The sequence below is a fragment of the Lampetra planeri genome, chromosome 22, assembly GCF_965212315.1.
Source record: "Lampetra planeri chromosome 22, kcLamPlan1.2.h2, whole genome shotgun sequence".
Classification (NCBI taxonomy): Eukaryota; Metazoa; Chordata; class Hyperoartia; order Petromyzontiformes; family Petromyzontidae; genus Lampetra; species Lampetra planeri.
Genome location: NC_136128.1, coordinates 11,174,476 through 11,196,365, shown reverse-complemented (window position 1 = coordinate 11,196,365; position 21,890 = coordinate 11,174,476). Strand labels below are relative to the sequence as shown.

Below are 21,890 nucleotides of genomic sequence, written 5' to 3'. Positions count from 1 at the left end.
TGCGAGTCTTTAGGTCTCTGTGTGTAAGTATACGAGTCTCTGTGCGAGTCGATGGATCTCTGTGTGCGAGTCTATGGACTTCAATGCGAACTCATGCGAGCGCTGTCCACGGGGACTCGTTATCCTCTGAAGCCGGTAGCTGCGTTCACGACGTACATATCGATTAGTAGTCGCTACTCACTTCACATTCACACGGAAAAAAAGGAGTCGGGAAGACCACAAAAGTATACATAGTACCAAAAAAAGGAAAATGCATTTACTGGGAAGAACGATATTAATCAACATCTTAACGATGAAAGGCGTTAATGTCGACAATTTCCATTGTTAAATGTTGAACGCGACGAGGCTTGTACCGATGTTCAACTCTTGGCCAACCACGCTTTGTCACACAGCTGCCAGAGTCGTCCCACACGCGAATATTTCCCCGCGCGTCGCAGGCAAAGCGCCCGGAGCAACAAGTCCCTTGGGGTGGCGGTCCAACCCGTGACATGGCGAGAGAGGTTGGCATGGGCCCTGGTACAAGGAATGAAATGAGCCCCCCCCACCACCCTCTTTCCAATTGCCTCCTCTTTGTAGCCTGGCATCTGTTGGGCCCTCACAACCACCACCAACCCATCCTGTGCAGTTGCACCGCCTGCGCACGCGACCGCCAAGGCCACGGACTCCTCAACGGGTTCGAGAGCCGCGTGAATGATTAAAAACGCAGAACCCGCCGCCGCTGGCATTTCGGCAAATTAAAACATGAGCTAGAGCCCGGTTCGTGTGCGAGGTCTTGTGACAGCCAATTGTTTATTTATTAATTTTTAAAAAAATCTGCCACCCACATTCAAGGAAGGGCTGGAACGGTCGTGCCGCCCAGAACCACGTTGCCGAGTATCAATGTGCTCGCGACCACTTCCTACTCCCCGCCTCGTACTTAAGAGGAAGAACAAAGGGAGAACGTAAGGTCAAAGGTTACTTCATGCTTGACGCGATGATTGCGTCCCAACCGCAAAGTGGAGGTGGGAGGGGGGGGGGGCACGTACTGCGGGGGGCAGGGGGGGGGTGCGGTCACACTCACAACCGTTTTTTTTATTTTCCCACCGGCACACCTACACACGCAGATGCACCTCCACGGTTACGGCAGATTTTTTTTCTGAGCCGAGCCAGAACCCAAGCCTTGACACACTGGCCTCACAAGAAGATTTGTTTTTTTGTTTGTGTGTCCCCCATGCCTTTCGGCGCGGTGTGGTTGGGCTCGCGTGTTTTTGTAATAAAAAATATTTAAAAAGAGAATATTGTTTCTGTTGCTCCCTTGTTAAAATAGCTGGGCAAATGGGATCACCCTGTGACAAATGTATACTCAACCTAAAACTACGGCGAGGGAAATCTGTGGTTAAGCATTGCCGAAGGTGGGACCACCCCCCTGTCCCCTCAACTTAAAAACTCTGAATTTTTGCTCGGTGAGGGGCCAAGCAGGGCCAGGGGGCGGGGTTAATTATTTGACAAGTGTAGCGTGTGACACGTTAGCGGCATCAGCTCGGGTTCCCGCAGTGGAAAAACAACCCCAGGGGGGGCCTCCTGAGCTAGGCCGTGGCACGGCTCGCAATTTTCCGGTGGAAAAGAATCAGAAGAGGGAACCGCGTGGGACTACAGTACGTGGTGCACCAGACGACACGCGCGAGAGAGAGAGAGAGAGCGATAAAATGTAATGCAACGGGATCGACAAAATAAACACCAAAAATAATGTTTTACAATCATCCTATGTAGAGCTGACACTTAGAGCTATCGTCAGAATGTTACAGATTATTATCATCAGGAATTTTACACCATGAAGTTGAGATGAGACATTTGCCTCGAGATTAATAATAATAAACAATAATAATACAATTACAATCAATCTTGTTGCTTAAGTAAATGAATTAAAAAATAAAACGTACGTTTAACCACTTTCTTTAATAGTTGCCGGCTTAAAATATTCTTATTGCAACTAGAGTTAACTATGATTAAGAGAGTCCACTCCCCTTAACCGTACCGCTTGGAAGTTTGCCAGGGGTGGTGCAAAGAACGTCGGGAGAGGCGATGGAAAGAGGGCAGTAAAAACGAGACTTCGAGACGACCCCCAACACCCGGATTTCCAAAAAACATCCGCCGGGTCGGCAGGCTTCCAAAAGGAAGAACGCGCACGGGATCTTTCCGGAACTCCTCGACGGCAAGACGTTTGAACGGTGTGCGTACGCGCGCAGTGCCAAGCCGGGCCGGCGAAATTATTCCGCGGAAATCTTTTCCCCCCCCCCACCCCACCGCCCACCGCCCAGACCCCGCGTACAAACACCGGGAGATTACCGACCGGCACGCCGTTGTCACGGCCAGCAGAACGGACCGGCGACACGGCGCGGTGAGGAGGGGCGAGCGGAGAGCGGCAGACGGAGGAGACACGACCGCGACGACGCGTCACGGGGCCCGGCCGTCCGCTCGTACCTCGAGTCGTCCGGCGAAAGCGTACCTTTGTTTGTCCGTGTTAACCACGATCGTGTACCTCAAGAGTTAAAACCACACACACACACAACAACACACGCGCACACACACTCTGTATATCTCTCCCCCTTTTCCTTGCATAGCTGCACGACTGCCACTCGTGACGTCGGTGACGTCGCCGTGACGACGCGGTAACGTCGCTGTGACGTCACCGTGACATCGCAGTGACGACGTCGTGCCTACAACGATGACGCGATAACGACATTGCGGTGACAACGCCGTGGTGATGCGAGCAGTGTTTTGCTCTCCCATGGCGGCCGGTTTGTGTGCGAGCGGCGTCGCAACTCCGAACACCAGCGGCTGAGGTGAGGCAGTGGGGAGGGCGTGGTGAGTTAGGGAGGTGAGGTGAGTGAGGTGAGGTGAGGTAGGGTGGTGTGGCTAGTTAGGGAAGTTAGGGTGGCGAGGTGAGTTAGGGCGGCGTGCCGAGTAAAGCTACCAAATGTCCAGGTTTGCCCGGGGCAGTCCCGGTGCTACTGGTGTCCCCCCTACAACGTTGGGGAAAGTTGGGATTCAGTCGCCGGTTTTAACACTGGCCTCACGCGCGACCCACAATGCAGCAGGCTAAGGGGCGGGGCTACCTGAGGAGGGGGGGGCGGGGCTGCTGGCAGAGGGAGGGGCCTGGCTCTCAGCCCACCGTGCGTCCTGGTTGAGCCTCCCAGACATTTGGTAACTTTATAGTTCGGGAGAGGTGGATTAGGGAGGTGTGAAGACAGCGACGCCGACTGGTTTATCAGGACCCCCGAACGAGGGAGGCCAAGGTTGCCAATGACGACTTGGGGAGAGGCAGGAAAGAGAGGAACACGGACAAACCGAACATCTAATGACTTTGAACGAACACCAAGCAGTTATACGACGCAGATGGCATTTACAAGCGTAGAACGAAAGAAGGCACAAGCTTCCCCCCCCCCTCCATTCCTCCCTGCGTCCACGCCGACGTACGATCCCTCCCCGACCAGAGCTGACGCTTTTCAGAAGAGTGCACGGGAATTGCAAAACGGCCGATTGTAACGGCTGACCAAACTCGCGTCATTCGATTCTCTCGTCAAAAGCCCGGGTCGCTGGCTAAACCGCGGCCAGGGTAAGGTTCCTTAGGCCGAGGTCCGGTTGCGAAGGCCAAGGTCTGGTCGCTGATGCTTAGAGGCCGAGGCCGAGTAGCCAACGGCTTTCTGAGGGACCAGCGGCCTCTTGCGTGAAACAGGGTAGGGGGGGGGCCCTCTTGGAATTGCAAATCCGCGGCGTGTAGGTAAAGACACGGCGACGAATCCGGCTTCGTTACAGATTAAGGCGGCACGCCGTCCGACTGGAAACACTGAGCAGCGATTGAAGCCAAATTTGACGCGACGTAAAATAATGTTGCGGCGAATTGCGCATCCCCCTGCCGCAGGCTATTAACCTCGTGGCCGGACACGTCTCGAGAAGGACGCCGCAGCGTCTCGAGAAGGGATGACGGCCGGCGGCAGGGGCTAGGAAGAAGGGATTGCAGGTAAAGGAGGGAACGGGCCAGAGAGGGCATCCACGCAGAGATGGGGGCGATGGAATCGGCGATGGTGCATCGTGTGACCGTGACAACCGTTTGAGGATACCTTCATCCAGCAGTGAATAGACGAGGTGAATTTTACGTGACCGGACAATGAGCGAGTTCTGTGCCCCTACAGCAATACTCAGAACTCAGGGCCTGGGCCTAGAGACCAAGGCTGCTGGGACCATTCCCCTCAGGTGGGATACGAGTGCGAGTGACGTGCGAGTGAGGTGCGAGTGACGTGAAAGTGACGTGAAAGTCTGGTGAGTGAGATGCGAGTGAGGTGTGAGTGAGGTGAAAGTTTGGCGAGTTCGGTGCGAGTGAGTGCTGCGTGAGCGCGGAGTGCGGGAGGCTCGAGCCTAGGCGTAGATCTCTTGCGGCGGCGCCTTCTGATATCCGGCCTGGTAGGACTTGTTCTGCTCCAGCGCGTAGCTGCCGGCGTCTTTCTTCTTGAGGCGGTGGACGAGCAGCACCACGAGCAGCACCGCCAGCAGGATGCCGACCGCGCCGCCGGCAATCACCGCTGTGGGGGGCGGGGGGGGGGGGGGGAAGGGAGGGGGTGAGACGCGTAAACGGACGTCCGCATTGGCGCACGCAAACACGGCACGGCGCAAGCGCGACGTGGGCGCGCACGCGCGTGCAGGCAGATGCACAAGCGACACACGAAGACAAAGGTCCCCCACGTAGCCTTAACAGACTGTTGAGGCAAGAGCTGTCAGCGAACTCCTATGAAGGTGCAAGCACGGCGCATGTATGGGAGGGGGGGGGGGGTTGCCAACACCGTGCCAGGTCACGCCCGCGAACACACGCACGTGACAACGCAGACGCACGCGCGCATCTGTGCGAGCGAGTGCCACACGCACGCAGCCTTCGGAGCAATTCCACAATATATGAGGAAGGTGAAACCACCGCAAAAACGTCACGCAGAGACGATTGTAATACGATCCAACTACAAGCTGACTTGTAGCATAAACCTGCATTGCCGTGAGGAAGACACCACGAATGAAATCCGGCCAAATGCGTGGAAGGGTTTTGCCCTAAACCTGGACGTGAAAACAGCACTGAAAAGAAAAATAGTGCAAAAAGTACATACGCACTTATGCACGCACACACATGTACGCACGCACACAGGCACACACGCCTGTACGAACTTCCCTATGCAGGTGACGTGACGGCACGCGACATTGTCCTGAGTCTCATCGTGCGGCTTGAAACACAACGTTAAATCTTAGCACGCTGATTATTATTATTATTCCCACCGCTAATTGTCGACCATCTTAATTCGCATTCTCGACGCGTCATACATTCCTGTACGAAGCACGCCGGCCCGGCGTTACGGGCGTCAGGGTCGCGCGTGACCTGGTCTCCGGGGCTCGCCGTTGGGATTTTCAAATCGGGCTGGCCGAACGTCTTGTATCGAATCCTCGACGCCAAGTTGGAATGCGTCGCAGACTCCACGCGGCTGAGCGAGATTTCTTTCCATTCCCTCTCTCTCCCTCTCTCCCCACGCACAGCACGCGAACAGCAGGGCGGGGGACGTCGGCCACTCACCCGCCAAGACCTCCGTCTTGTCGAAGAAGCCTTGGCCCTGGCTGTTGGACTTCTCGATGTTGCTGCTCAAGGATGGCGGCGGGGCGCTCGTCGCAAGCTCCACCGCGTTGCGGCCGTACCCAAGGTTGTTGTCCAGGCGCACGCGCGACGGGGCCTACGCAACCATCGCACGAGACAAAGGTCCCCCGTGAGCCTTCGCTGAGGATCTTCGGGGCAGGCGATGGTTTCGCGAAGGCCGACGCAGCACGCCAAGGGGGGGTAGGGTGGCCAGCACCGCGCCCGGCCGCCTTTGTCTCCCCAGTGGCGATGTTTACTACTACACGCCACACCAGGTACTCATTTGAGGCCGAGTCGACCTAGGGGCAGCGGTTCAGATAATCGTCACCGGTGTTGGCGGGAATCGAACTCGGGTCGCTGGGTTCGTAGCGCAGCGCGCGCTAACCGCTACACTACCGCTCCGACGGATTCACACACAGGCACAGTCCACCAATGAGCTCACGACACCACTGACAAAAAACGCAGCAAGGCAGCTGGGTTTGTTTACGCACACACGCACACACATGCCGCACAAACGTGCGGCGCGTTTGAACGCTAACTTCAACAAACAGTCGCGTTGTGTGCGTGCGTGTCGGTGCGTGCGTGTCGGTGCGTGCGTGGCTGTGCGTACCTCTGTCACTGGACGTTTGCTCACCACGGAAATGGAGCCTGTGGGTGACATGCGGCACACGTTACACGACACACGGTCTCACACGATAGTCCACGTCACACAAAGGCAAAGATCCTCCGAATAGCCTTGATAGGCTGGTGGGGAAAGTGCTGTTAGTGAGTAGCAGCTATGAAGGGTGGCACGGCACACTAGGAGGTGGGTGGCCAGCACCACGCCCCTCTAACCTTGTCTCTCCAGAGGTGATGTTTACACACTACACCAGATACTCCTTTGAGGCTGAGTCGACCTAGGGGAGGCGCAGGACCGGTACAGAAATCGTCTCTACCCATATCTCTACCCCCGTCTCTACCTCCGTCTCTACCCCCGTCTCTACCCCCGTCTCTACCCCCGTCTCTACCCCCGTCTCTACCCCTGTCTCTACCCCTATCCCTACCCCTATCCCTACCCCCGTCTCTACCCCCGTCTCTACCCCCGTCTCTACCCCCGTCTCTACCCCCGTCTCTACCCCCGTCTCTACCCCTGTCCCTACCCCTTCGTCTACCTCCCATCCCAACTCCACCCTATCTCTACCCCCCCCCCCCCCGTTTGTTCCTACCGTTGCGCTGCTCACCAGACGCGGAGCCCTCTGTGTCGTCGTCGTCGAAGGAGTTTTCGTCGTCCGAGAAGTTGCCGGAGCCCTCCTGCTGGGGTTCTAGAAAGACGTCATCTTCCGCCGGCAGCACCTGCGACGTGCCGGGACACACACACGCGGGGACAGGGGGAGACGGACAGAGAGCCAGGGACATAGAAAAACGGTGGTCAGTGCAGGACAATCTAATTGTTGTACTGTACGATGCACCCGCATCTATCCTTGCTGTCTTCACCACATGGCTGGGTGTGAGGATGGGTGGCTGGGGGGTGGGTGGCTTGGTGCCCGGGTCGCTGGGTCGCTGGGTAGTTTGCTGGGTGACTAGGTGGCTTGGTGGGTGACTGGCTGAGTGGCTAGGTAGGTGACTGGGTGGGTGGCTGGGTGGGTGGCTGGGTGGCTCGGTGGGTGGGTGGCTGGCTGGGTGACTAGCTGGGTGGCTGGCTGAGTGGCTAGGTAGGTGACTGGGTGGGTGGCTGGGTGGGTGGCTGGATGGGTGGGTGGCTGGGTGGGTGGGTGACTGGGTGGGTGACTGGGTGGGTGACTGGGTGGGTGGCTGACTTGCTGGGTGGGTGGCTGGGTGGGTGACTGGGTGGGTGACTGGGTTCGTGAAGGAATTGAATCGCGGGAGAGGTTGGAGCAAATCGATCCACCCGGTGACTGAAAAAAACCCAACAACAACTGGGGGTTGCGAGAGCCTCGCGCGCGATTGGCTGGAGCGGCGGCACCAAGCGCTTGGCCTGGCGCTCAGCCTCGTTCGCGTTCCTGCGTCACCAAATGAACAAAATGTTTCACAACAAACACGACTCCGGGTGCGGGCCGCGGGGCTCCCATCGAGCCGCGAGCGATCGACAATCGAGCGCTCGTGGCGCGCGCTTTCCTCTTTCCGGGTTATTTATTCATTCATTCTTCCTCAACAACAACAACAACAACTAGGACGACGACAACAACAGAGAGAGAGAGAGAGACGCAAAAAAACCTCACTGTGCGCACGACGGAGAAATAAAAAAAAACACAATCGCAGGCATCGCCCAGCCGAGGCCGTGGGGAGATCAGGGGGAACACGCTCCGAGGGGGGCCTGCTCGGCCATTGACAGAGCCCCCCCACCCCCCCCCCCCCACTTGCGCCGAGATCGGCATCCACTTCCCCGTGGGCCTTTGTCGGACTCGGGAGGTCGGCGGCGCAGCTCCTGCGGGAGTTTCAGGATTGGGCCAGGGGAATTACAAACAAAAAAAAACTACACGATGCTCGTTGTAATTACTGGCGAAACGTTACGGTACTCGAATTGTACATGTTGTGGGTTTTACTCTCCAATACGCCGGTAAGCTCAACTAGTAACGAGATGGCACGTTCCGTTTACGTGGCAAACCTTACTAATTGGCTGTGCCGGGTGGTGGCGGGTTTAACGGCACATTTATATATTTACGCGATCTAACCCCCCAAAATAAATCTCTATTCTAGATAATATTGGTCGCGACAGCCTACTACTACATACATATACGAGTCCCCCAATGTCCACAGAGGTCAAGGGAAATGAGTGGGCAGAAGAGGCAAATCATAATTCCTCCACCGCTTGTTTTGCCCGGGAAAGGCCTCCCTGCCAAGTTGTCACAGTGGGCGGTGATGTCTGCTGGTGTGCGATCACGGTGAGTAATGTGCGCGGAAATGTTTCATGTTTGGCAAGTTTGGGCCGTGACTCTCGCAGACAGACATCATGGGGTCCCCAACGTGCGTCGTGAAGCAGAGGACGCGCGTTGCATCGCTGGGGTCAGCACGCTCGCAGCAAAAACCGGGGCGGCCGCCAAGTTCCAACCTCTGCCGGACCTCCGATATTAGCACGGCTGGCTACGCAACCGCGAAAACCCAACGCGACGAACGATGACCGCGTGACCGGAGAAGCGCCACGAGACCCACCACAGCGTGAGAGGGGTGGGAAGCACCAACGAGTTCACGAGGCCTTCCTTCACGGGGGCCTTCACGGCGGCCCCCACGGGAGGCCTCGCATCTCGCGGAGCCTGAGAACGCAGGGGCCCCAAGTGGCCTTTCCCGGGGCCCTTCCTGGACCGCCGAGCTACCCGGTTCCCACCGTCCGTGGAAACGTGCCGCCACCACTGGGGGGGCAATGGGATTTTAGTGACCTTTGTTTCATTATTTTTCCCTTTTTTTCGGATAGAAGATTGAAGATCGGAAGGAAGGGCAAGGAGGAATTGGGGGGGGGGCGACTGGGAGGAAGGGGGCCACGGAGTGGTCAGGACTGGCTCCTCACACGAGGCAGAGTCGCCCAGGCAACTGCTAACTTGATTTCCGCCCTAAATTGGTGCCAGATGTCTAACGAGCCTTCCCCGTGGCCCCCGTTAACCCCTTCCTGTCCGGCTGCTTGGGCCGGACAAAGTCCCCCCCCCACGCCCCCCCCCGCCTCCCCCTCAAAAAATAATAAGGGGCGCTCGCTGAAAATGTACGGTACACGTGGTAAGAATCTACGGTACACGTGGTGAGTACGCACGGTACACGTGGTGAGTACGCACGGTACACGAGATGAGAACGCACGGTACACGCGGTGAGAATCTACGGTACACGTGGTGAGAACGCACGGTACACGTGGTGAGAACGCACGGTAAACGTGGTCAGTACGCACGGTACACGTGGTCAGTACGCACGGTACACGCGGTAAGAATCTACGGTACACACAACGGCAGCAAGGCACTCTTGAACTCTTGTCAACAGCGCAAACGAAAACACGTTTATGTGCTTTAGGAAACGCAAAGTTGGTGTCGTAAAGGACCTCGGGGCGGGACTGCCGGGGCGTTGCGAGCACGCTTCGACCGATCGCTCTCTCCGCTCGGAATGCCGTTACCGCAGTTCCGAAGCGGAGCGGTTTTTCCATTCAGGGCCCCCCACCCCCTCGCCCCCCACCGCCCGTTCCCGTGACATGAACACGCGTCGCAGTGCGAGCCCACGACGGTCAAAGCGCGAGTCGTTGCCGTCCTCCGTCTCGCTCGCGGCGACGGATCCTCCAAGCAGCGCGGAGCGAAGACGACGCCGGGGTTCGTCTCGGCCGGGCAGCCCCGTCGCAATGACGACGACGGCGGCGGCGACCACCGCCCGAGAGCGTGAGTAGTGGTGGCAGTCACAGGGCAGCGGAGCAGTTACACCGAGACCCAACAGAGTTACGCAGAGAGCCGCAGTGCTACGCAGAGATCTACACGGTGAGATGGAGATTCATCGGCCTGCATTGATATCTGCAGTTGTACAGAGGTCCACAGTGTTAAAGAGATATCCGCCATGTCACGTAGAGATTCCCAGGGTGATATAGATATCTGTACGATTTAGATACTCTCAGCTGGGTAAGGCCCAATTGAGCTAAGCAGCTCTTTTACAGGGACATCCACAGCCCAGGGATTGTCGGCAGTGGCGGCAGTTACAGGACGTTGGGGTTAAATGGGGACCCGTAGAGTTACATGGAGAACCAGAGGGTTACAGAGGGACCCGTAGAGTTACATATAGAGCCACAGAGTTTTAAAGAGACTCTGACTACAGCCCAGGAAGTGTCGGCAGTGGCGGCAGTTACAGGACATGGCAGGGTGGAGGGAATGTGCAAACTAGCGGGAGCAAAAACAACGACAACTTATTTGCAACGAGATCCAGGCCAGAAGAACACGGCGGTTCGACCCTGAATACTTAGTGGGGCTCTCCGTGGGCAGACCGCCCCCATACCCCCCCCCACCAACAAAAACCTCCAGCAGAAAAAAAACGAACACCAGCCTTGGACGAGAGGGACGTGAAGAAAAATAAAAAACCGCGGTCGGTCACCGGTCGGACGGCGGCCGCAGCGAGCGGGGGGTGGGGGGGGGACGGACGCTCCGTCGTCAGTGGCACAGCGGGGACGCATCGATCACAGACGGCGGCATCCAGCGAGCTGTCACCGCGGACAGCGCCCGCCACCGCCGCCGCCGCCGCCGCAACATCTCCATCAGTCTCAATTTTGTTTCGCCGGAGTCATTTAGAACGTGCTTGGCTGTGTGGGTGTGTGTATTTATTAGGTGCTCGCTAACAGCACTTGCCCCTACAGTCTGTTAAGGCTATACGGGGGATCTTTGTATTTATTAGATCTCTGTATTTGTGTTCGTCTCTAAAATTCTTAATTTCACGGCTCTGTCGACAAAAGCCAACGGAGAAGCAGTGGGGCCGGGCTTGCAAGGGGTCTTCGTTGCCAAAGCTGCCGCGTCCGGTGGAGACGACGGATCTGACGGAGTAATTTTACTTCACTCAAATTAAGGGCGTCCGTTTGGTGCAGATGACGGTAACGATTTACGGTTCACTTTTTTTTTATTTACCACGTAAGGCCAAATGAGCTTTGTAGCTCTTTTTCAGATGTGACCTGGTCACAAATGATAGCTCAACGAAGTGGCAATCAAATACTCTAAATGCACGTTGATTGCAAATGTAGAGGGAAAAACCGGAGGACCCGGAGAAAAATCCACGCAACCACGGGGAGAACGTGCAATCTCCAGATATACAGGCGCCAAAGTTGGGATCGAACCCACGACCTCCTGTATACCAAGCGAGGGAGTTAACATCTCCTATCCACCACGGAGGCCACTGACGGTCGCGTTTAAAGTGACGTAACAATACGCGGCAGGTGGGGCCACCGCACTCAGCGGATAGCGTCTCCCACCCGGCGGACCCCACAGCAAACCCGCTGTGGTCTGCGATCCTTCAACGCAGGAGGAGGAACAGCGACACGACACGAACTCTCTCTCTCTGCCGATGCCCTCTCATCGTGGCCAGCAACAGACCTCGACATTGGCATCGAGCCCCAGAACCACACTGCCATCATACGCAAGAATAGAAGTAATAAAATAATAAAAATAAAAAATATTAGTATTATTATTTCATTATTTTATTTTATTATATTATTTTATTATGTTTTATTTTTATTATTTTATTACTTCCCTTCTACGTGACTTTACCGAAAGAACCAAGAAGATGAATCCCTGCAGTCACGAAAGCTTTAAATCGAAAAAGAAAATAATCGTTTAGTTTTTGTTTTGCTTTGGTGCAGATGATCGTGATTGACCGACGTGATCTCTCGTGATTGATTGACGTGAACTCTCGTGATGTTCGAGAAGGGATAGAGATCCACAGGGTTACATGGAGATCTGTAGTGGAGGCTCGTAGACTCACACTTTATTATTTCAGCTGGCGAGGCCCCCATTGAGCAAAGCGGCTCTGTTACGGGGATGGCCACGGACCGACAGCATCGGCAGTAGGGGCAGTTACAGGACCACTGCAGTTACACAGAGACCCATAGAGTTACATAGAGACCCACAGAGTTACATAGAGACCCACAGAGTTACACAGAGACCCAGAGTTACACAGAGACCCATAGAGTTAGATAGAGACCCACAGAGTTACATAGAGACCCACAGAGTTACATAGAGACTCACAGAGTTACACAGAGACCCAGAGTTACACAGAGACCCATAGAGTTAGATAGAGACCCACAGAGTTACATAGAGACCCATAGAGTTACACAGAGACCCAGAGTTACACAGAGACCCATAGAGTTAGATAGAGACCCACAGAGTTATACAGAGACCCACAGAGTTACATAGAGACCCACAGAGTTACATAGAGTCCCACAGATTTACATAGAGTCCCACAGAGTTACATAGAGACCCACAGAGTTACATAGAGACCCACAGTTACATAGAGACCCATAGAGTTACATAGAGACCCACAGAGTTGCATAGAGACCCACATAGTTACATAGAGACCCACAGTTACATAGAGACCCACAGAGTTACATAGAGACCCACAGAGTTGCATAGAGACCCACATAGTTACATAGAGACCCATAGAGTTACATAGAGACCCACAGAGTTACATAGAGACCCATAGAGTTACATAGAGACCCACAGAGTTACATAGAGACCCATAGAGTTACACAGAGACCCATAGAGTTACATAGAGACCCATAGAAACCCAGGGGCGTCGCCAGTGGCGGCAGTTCCAGAACAACAGACACAGACGAGATGGTACCGTACTTCTACGCCCCCCCCCCCCCCGACATCACCAACCCGCACACGCTGGCAATCGTGGGGAAGTACGGCCAAGTGAGCACCCTCCCCCTGCACCGCCGCAGCCGGCAAGGATGGCGCGGAGCGGCCCCCCATCCAGCAGCGGATCGACAAGAGCGGGCCGGCCGCGCCGATGCGGGGACAGCCCGCGGTGAGGCTACGGCGCCGGCACGGCGGGGCAGTGCCGGGAGCATCCACCGCTGCACCGCCACGCTCACCCTGTGCCCACCCCACGTGTCGAGCGACGCGTGGACGTTACCACGGGGCCCGTCGACAGCTGATGCCTCGTGCAAGGGGGGGGGTGGGGGCCGCGGGGGGGTGGGGGCCGTGGGGGGAGGGGGGAAGTGGCCGGCCTCCTCCGTGATTCACCGAGGCCTCCACAATCGTTGGCCGGCCTGTCGCCTATTCACCGCGGGCTCGTTAGCATTAATCAGGGGACGAGGGCCGGGTGAAGGGGGGCGATGGTGGGGGAGGGGTGGGGGCGGAGAGGGGGGGGGGGCGGAGAGGGGGGGGGTGCTGGGGGGCTGGGGGGGTGGCTGGGGGGTGGCGACATCAGTCGCCGAGGCGGCCGCGGGAGTTGGGAGCGGAATCCACGGCGGCCGCGCTCTCTCCCCCGCCGTTGTCCCGCGCGCGACTCCGTCCGTCACCGTCCGATCGCCGCGCTCTCCGCGCGGCTAATTTATTCATTCGTTCATTCATTCGCGCTCGCCCATTCATTCGGTGTCGTTCCCCCACTTTTTCTTTCTCGGCTCTGGAATGCCAGCCCCCCCCTCCCCCTCCCCCCCATCGTCCCTCATTCCCTGCCAGCTCCTTCTCATGTCGCTCCACTTGAAGAAACGTGTCGACAAATCTTATCCACCATTGCACCTTCTTCACTGGTGCTGTCTGTTGCTGGCCCCTGGGCGTCTTGGGTCTTTGGGCCCTGTGCTCAGCAATCACTCACGGACCCTCATTTCTATATTACTCTCATTAACTCATCTCCTTCGGTCATTTCCTTTTCAATAATTAATATCCTAGGAGTCATTCACTCTCAGCCTAATAAGCCTCATCCATACATACATTCATGCTCATAGAGTTCCATCTAATTTTTGCTCAGCCATTACATCCCATTCATTCAAACCTCATTAATAATCCCTCCTGTTTCATTTACTCCAATTGTTTTTATTAATTCAATCCTGCGCCCCCCCCCCTACCCCTTCAATCGTTTGGGCACTTTGCTTATCAATCCGACTACGTGTGCGTGAGCGCCAATAGCAGCGCACGTCACCCACCCGCTCACATTGACCTCAGGGCTTGGGACGATGGTTGGAGGAGGGCGCGTGCTGATACGGAGCAATTATACAGGTCGCTTTCATCGCACGCAAAGTTCTGTACACAAATGAACCAAGATACCACCTTGCTGATCTCAAGGAGCCAAAACCATCACACAAATGCCGGCCACCCTCACAGCAACGGCTTTTGACTAGCCATCGAACAAAGGCGCTCACCGCATTGCGCGCTTTCAGATGCGCTTCTGCGGCCGTCTGGAACGCTCTTCCTTCCTATATTAGGAAGCCACTGGAGCTATGCACTTTTAAATCATCATCTAGGTTGAAAACGAATTTCTTCAGAACTGCTTTCTGTGTTTAGTTTGTCCTTCCCCCGCACCTCCGATCAGCGCGGTTGGCCACATACGGTGCGGAAGAAGTTCAACGTACGTACACGTACAAAAAAAGGATCGTTTTCGGGATCTAGACGCGCATTCAGAGACGACGCGTCGACTGCCTCGGGCGGGACGAGCCACGGCAGTCGTCGGGATCAACGAAATCGGGAAACACACTCGTGGTTCGCGAGACAATGACGGCTTGCGGAGGCCTTCATCCAGCAGCGGATAAATCACGTGTGGCTGGCGATCACAACGACGACGATGATGATGACGACGAACACGAAGACGACGGAATACGAGGTTCGGGGCTAAAGCGGTCGTGATGAGACCACCGCACCCCAACTGCCGGCGACACGTCGGGAGCATCTGGGCCGCAACCCGGTCGGGCCTCTGCCGGCCGGGGGCTTTGTTTATTCCCGGCGTGCGCATGCGGGGGAGGGGTGGGGGGGTAGGGGGCCCTGTCCCACCGGCCGTGAGCGACGGTCGCCTCTCCCGTCGCCACAAAAGACTTTTCGACCTCGGCGCTGCCAATGACGTCCGTGCCACCGTCACCGCTGCCGCCGTCGCGGCGTTATTCACAGCGCCGGTTTTCGTTCCGCCGCTCACGTTGCCCGCGTGTCACCTGTCACCTGTCCTTCCCTTCCCTAGGGGGGGAAAATAAAAAAAATAAAAAAATGTTGGCCATGCCCGGTGTGGCGGAAGCGTCTAATCTCGGGCCCATCTCTACGCTGGTTGCCGTGGCGACCGGCCGGCCACAAGGCGAAAACGTTGGGAAACGAAGGTGGCTGCCTCGTTTTGACACGTGGCACGTGGGACGGGGGGGGGGTGGAAGAATATTTGACTTGATGGTGGTGGCGCAGTGGTTGGCGCAGTGGTTAGCGCGCTGCTCCGAGTTTGGTTCTAAGCCACGGGGTGACCGACAGCCGAGCAGCCCACGCCGCCCAGACCGGCGCGGCGTGGTGGAGTTACGGTTACAAGTGAATCCCCACGACCCGCACAGGATGGCGCCCTCATCCAGCAGTGCATTGACACGAGGCATGCACACAGCTCTCATCGGCCCCTCGTCGCAGCTCACGGCGCGCGGAGCGAAACGTCGGACGTCGGCGGGGTGGGAGGATCCATAAAGGAACATGACTGGTCCCAGAAGCCCCGGACGGGAGGGGTTCTGGCTCGCAGGAACGGTGGGCTGGTGGTCAACACCGACGATGGAGCGGCAGCCGGAAGGAGGAGGTGAGACAGATCAGGCGGCGCTGCCAAAGGGGTCATTTCAAACTCCACGCCAAACTATTTCCATGAACCACAGAGGCCCTCTGTGCCTTCGGGATCGAAAATTTCCAGCGGAATTCTCCGGACCCTTCTTTCCGTTGTGCCTTTGCAAAAAAATTAAATCTGACCCGGACGTTTCTTTTAGATAGTAAAGCGTGGAGCCTTGCCCCGAGTAGGAGCTACGTAAGCTCGATGTTGCACCACTGTCATCGTCATCGTTTATCAACGAATTGGGGGGGTGGGCGGCCCACACAGCCTCACCACGGAGCGCACGACTGCCGCGAGCGCAGCGCAAGCGCCGCTCTCCGCAAACAGCGCCGCTGACCCCGTGCCACCTGCTTAGGTGACCACCGCCTGGTCAAGTACGGCCACAGTCAGTCCGTCCACCCATTTGTCCGTCCACCCATTTGTCCGTCCGTCTGTCTGTTCAGCTATTTTTTTCGTCCATCCATTTCTATGAAAAAGAGCTTCATGGCTCATTGTATTCCTCCAGTATAAATAAAGATTCTGTATCAGATAAATCCGTTCGAGAGTCTATTTGTCCACGTGTCTGTCGGTCTATCTGTTCATTCGTTTGTCTTGACGGTACAATTGTCTGCCCATCCGCAAGTCCGCCCAATCCATAGATCCATTGGCCCATGCGCGCTCCCCGTCCTCCTATTTATCCATTCATCTGTCCATCTATTTGTCGCTCCGTCCTTCCGTCTGTCTATCATCAAGTTTGTCGGTCCGACCGACAGTCCTCTCGTCGCCGGTGGTGACGGAGCAAGCGGAGTGCCCCCCACCCCCAGCGTTGGCGTCGATCACGTGCCAACGCCGCCACCCCCCCCCCCACCGAGAGGCCACTAATCTCGCGTGCGCCATCGCTCCCCACACCGACCTCAGCGGCAGGGCGCTTGCGGTCGAACGCGCGGCCACTTCCGATGCAGTTGGCGGAAAAACCTCTCGCGTCAGATCCAACGCGGGATCTTCATCATCACCGCCATCAGCTGCGAGATTTCCTCTCCTTTGGCTGCTACTCTGTCATTAGTCTCGGCTGTTGGGCATCGTCCCTTCTAGCGACGACGATGATGATGATACCGCTCGCTGGCAGCTCATCGTCGCCATCCGTGTTTCTGATCCGCGTGTTCCCTACGCCCATCGTCCAGTTGCCCTTCGCGATCGCGTCCCGGTGGCCGACAGCACTCCCGGCCTGCCCTCGTCATCTCGACGAGGTGTACAGGACAGTTTATCGAAGGCGGACCAGGACAGCTAAGACGGCACGAAGAGGTGGCTGGCTGACGAGGGCAGCTCGGAGGAGCAAAATCAACGACTCCCACGCGGCGGCAGCTCCCGTTCCCCCCCCCCCATGAAGAAGCCTCCCAGCGTGCGGGGGGGGGGGCGAAACGTCGGGACATCGTGCCGAAGGGAACGCCCGCGGCGCGAACCCGAAAACACCGAAGCCACCGGGGGGGGGGGGGCACCGCGGTTGGGAAACGCGTTACGTAAAAAAGAACATAACCACAAACACCCACAGAGAGCGAGAGAATGAGAGAGAGGGAGGGAGGGAGGGGGGCGAGAGAGACGCCCACGCAAATATTCCAACGCGCTGGGGTGGGCGGCGATCGCGCAGCCAATCGCCCAAACAAACGCCCTCGCTTCAGGACGTTCGCTCGATCAATTTCAGGATGTCGCGGGTAAATATTCTCGAGCTGTACATTCCGCACCCCCCCCCCGATCCACCCCCCTGCCCCCCGCCTCAGGAGGCCACAGACAGGCCCCGGCGTGGGGCGGACAGAGGGGGGGGGCAGCAGCGATGGGGAGTGGGGTGATGGGGGGGGGCACGCACGAGGAGAGAAAGAAAATACACAGATGCCAGAGCGGCCCACCGGCCGAACGAGAGACAGGAAACTCCGGTCGGGGGTTTGGCCGCCGGGGTGGATCCGACCACGGACGCGCCGCTCGTTGTCCGCCACCGTGTTCGACGTTTCGCGACATGTGCCGGGAGGAGCTGAAACGGCTCCCAACCCCCTCCCCCTCCACCTCCCGTCGCACTTCGGTGCGACGTCACGCAGCGCGAAACGTCGGACGTCGTGCCGTACGAACGCACCGGAGTACGCGTTGAGTAGCCAGGCCCGGTTATCGAAGGTGGACCGGGATCAAAGCGGTGACGTAGAGAGGTTAACAATACAATTCATAAATCCGTTTTTGAGTCAGGTCGTGCGAGTATAATGTGTGTCGTAAACCCTCCGCCACCCGACGCGAGAGAAATGTGCCAAAGTAAGACCGCTTCGGCAGCACCGCCACCAATAAGTGTTGTCGGAGATGAATTCGCACATTTAACAACTTTATTAAATTCCTGCGTCGGGCGGAGGAGGGTTTACGACACGCATTTTACTCGAGCGATCAGACTTTAAAAAAATTCATTACGAAACATGATATTGGTCGCAAAAGCCTGCTACGTGTTACAGGTGGTTGATCACAATCATAACAACAATATAGTAATAATTTACACGCATAAGCCACCGTTGTACCGAGCCGAGAGCAGCTGGGATCACTTTTGGAAAAACCGGCGTGAAGAATAATAATTACTACTATTACATATGAGAGAGGGTTGAAAGGTTTTGCGAATGAAATTACAAAAAAAGGAAGTCGTAGAAAAATGGCAAAGGTGGCCCCAACTTTGGCGTGGAAATTCTGGATCTTTGGTTGGAAATTCTGGAACAACTTTTGGCGCAACATTCCACGTTTTACTGGGACTCTAACGTTTGGCTTATCCTGAAGCCTTCACGTACCCAGTCTACAATAAGCCCCAAAAAATCGGCGTCAGAGTTTGCCGACGTATAACGCACGGCGATAATGAAACCTTCTCCCAGCTCGATTCCTCTTCCGAAAGAGACGGACGCCACGGGCAGGGCCAGCCATTTCCTGAGGAAGCAAATCAAACGGTCGCGCTGGCGCCCATAGCTCTCCGGCGTGGAGACGGAGCTCGAGGCACGCGCAGCGAAACGCCGGACGCGGGGCGGCACGGCCCGAGAACTCGCGGGTGGAGGGCGCCCTCGTCACCGCTTGCCGCCACGGAGCGGCCGGCACACCCCCGGTGGACGTGGCAGGAAGAGAGCAACGCCGATTAGATCCGAGCGGTGGGTGGGCAGGAATGTAATCGCACGGCGCTGATCAACGACGCCAATCGGCTCCGTGCAGGTGACTGTGCCAACACAGCGGTGGCAGCGGCGGCAGCGGCTGACCTTTGGGAAGGGCGGTTGGAATTTTTCTAAAATATAAATTTGGTAAATCGGGTAAATTCTAAATATGCGGCGCTGTGTTTCACGGACGACGCAGCCTGCGGAAGTTTCACTTAGCGAGCAACGACATAATGAGCATTGATGGTTTCCTTAGAATAATTACCAGTCGGTTTACACAATCGGGGGTGGACACGGGTGAGGGGTGGACACGGGTGAGGGGTGGACACGGGGTTCATCGCGAGCATCATCGCCGCTCGCGCCTTTGGCAAAGGTTGCACCGTGATGTGCTCTCCCGCGCGCTCTCCCGCGCGCTCTCCCGCGCGCTCAGTATGCCAATGAAATTCAAGGGGAGCCAAAATTAGCCGTGCTCAACCACAGCCAGGCAGCAGTTCCAGAACACTTCCAGAGCACGCGGCAGGCGCCGATCGCGAGCGTTTGTTGCGAGCGATGGGCGGGGAAAGTTCGATAACTCTGCCCCCGCCACCATCATCGTCGTCGTCACCACCATCATCATCATAAGCCATGGTTAATCCACTGCTGGATGAAGGCTTCACCTAGGCCGTTGACAGTGACGATGATTCCACGTCGAAGAAATTTGTCGAAATTTGTTTTAAGTTCACCGATGTGAGCGAGCGCCCTCCTCCAGCCGTGATGATCGGGTGTGGGGGGGACAACTAAACACAAACAAATGGGTGGACAATTATGTCCACTGTGAAGCCGACGGCGCACGTCTTCATGGTTAATACGATCGCAGTATTTACCGGGGCATACTGTCAGGTTCGAACCGCCAACCTCTGCGCAGAGAGAGAGAGAGCAGGCGGGGTCGTTTCGCGATCGCTCCGCGACCAATACCACCGCTACGGCGCTCCAATAACGAGGGGTCAAAGGGCACCCTGCCCACAATGCCATTGGCCAGCCGTGGGAAAGCACCTCCCTCGCCTGCCCACCTCACGTAATAAAATAAGGCCAATAAAAGTCTCCCGTGACTGTCCACGTCAAGGTAATAAAGTTGACTTTAGAAAAGTAAGAAAGTGGAAGTGGGCCGGTGGCTGGGAGGTCAGAGCGCCGAGCCGGAGCTGTTGAGGTCCCGGGTTCAATCCCGGGTCTCAGCCGCCACCAATGCGCTCAGACCGGCTTGTCAGCGTGGTCGAGATGGTGGTCTCAGGCCAATCGCCGATTACTTACGGGGAGACTGGCAGGCCGGCAGAGAAACCCGCAGACTCACGTGGAGAGTCCGCGGACTTACGTAGAGGGAGACACGCAGACTCGGACAGACGGCCATGGAATGTGCACCCCACATCGCGCATCGACAAAATCACCACCTGAAGAATTGTTCAGGAGCTATACCGCACGATCCGTCAAAATCTCGGGCTCGGGGCGATGGGGGAGCGAGGCGGTAGGGGGAGAGTCACAACGTCCGCGAGTTTCCCCAAGGGATTCTTTGCGTCATGGAACGCCGCCGATGGCGAACGGAGAATCAGACTGGGGGAGCGCGGGGCGGAGGCGGGGGGCACCACCACGTGCCCCCGACTGCCCGACTCGGTGCGTTCGAGTCAAACAGTCGGTCGGCCACCTGCGCTGCTGATCCGACGAGTCAAAATCGCAGCGGCGCGCTGCTCGCCACCGTCGTGCCGCGTTTACTTTCCCAGGTGGACACGGGTGAGGGGTGGACACGGCCGGCGGCCCGCCCGCCCGCTCGCCCCCGGCTCGAGTTCCACCGCGTAGCAGCCTCCGGGCGACGTGACCCTCTCTGGCCGGCACGTTTTTGCGGGCAGGCGTCGTTCGGTGTCGAAGATTTAGCAAGCCACGCCATCGAACGTAGAGCTAGATCGACGCGCAAATGCCGGTGCGTGGTCACGTTTCTTTTTTTGTTGTTGTTGGGACGTACGTCAAATGTCGTAGGTCCGTACACAGCTCACCGTCAATGCCGTGATTTCTTTCGGTCAGAACAAGAGCCCTCTCTCGCTCGACCACGTACGACCGTCGGCGCTCACGCTCGCCCCGCGACGGACGGACCAACTTTGCGGAGTTTCTCTTGGCGGACATCAGCCGAGCCGCATGGGAAGAAAAAAAACCTCGGAACAGAGAAGCGAGCGAGAGTCGGGGGGGGGGGGGCGAAGATCCCGAAAGAGGAGCCCCCCACGCCACCCCGCCGCGCGCGTGCCCGGCACTCAAGACTTGGGCAACCGCGGAAGAAAAACAAACAGCAGCAACAGCAGCAGCAACAGCAGCAGCAACAGCAGCCTCGCACAGCTGGACGACGCAGCGGCGCTAGCCCCCGGAATCATCCGCTAAGGCCACGTAAATACCGCTGGAGGCTCGCTGCGGACGGCGGCTGCGGTGGGGGGCTCCGGCTTCCATCTCTGCCGTGCGATGTTGGTTTAGTGGATGCGCAGGGAAGAGAGGGGTTGTTTTTTTGCTTCCAACATTGCAAAATATAGTGAAAAACGGTCAAAGGATTTATGTTTCGTTTCTTTCACTGCCGCTAAGCCCCCCACCTCCGCCACCCACGCACCCCCCCCCCACCCCCCCACTACGAGGTGGAAAACGCTGGGAGCCAAACAACACGAACCAAGTGGTGGGGACCCCCCCACCACCAGGCTGCCGAACGAACACGTCGTTATGATGTCAGGGCACGCGTCGCACACGACGCGCTCGCCACAAATGAACCGCAGCACCACACCTCGCTGATCTTGCCAAGCAGCAGAAACCATCATCACGGGAACACCGGTGGTCATCATCGCGGCAGCAGCAGATGTGGGCTGCTCGCAAAGGCGACGCTTTCGGGTGTGCTT

The 21,890-nt window shown here is 57.0% G+C and overlaps 1 protein-coding gene across 2 annotated transcripts in view; it reads right to left on the bottom strand.

The window, feature by feature from the left end:
- Window positions 1-225: 225 nt before the first annotated feature.
- Window positions 226-21,890, bottom strand: part of LOC144725023 (syndecan-2-B-like) — a 36,371-nt gene continuing 14,706 nt past the window's right edge. Inside the window, exons 2-5 of one of the 2 annotated variants that reach the window (XM_078604459.1) lie at window positions 6,865-6,976; window positions 6,255-6,292; window positions 5,588-5,741; window positions 226-4,559 (exon numbers count right to left, since the gene is read on the bottom strand). In XM_078604459.1, the coding sequence (XP_078460585.1) occupies window positions 4,396-4,559; window positions 5,588-5,741; window positions 6,255-6,292; window positions 6,865-6,976 (468 nt within the window). In that variant the 3' untranslated portion in view covers window positions 226-4,395. Of the gene's footprint in view, window positions 4,560-5,587; window positions 5,742-6,254; window positions 6,293-6,849; window positions 6,977-21,890 lie in introns of both variants that reach the window. The other variant, XM_078604458.1, reaches the window with a different exon arrangement.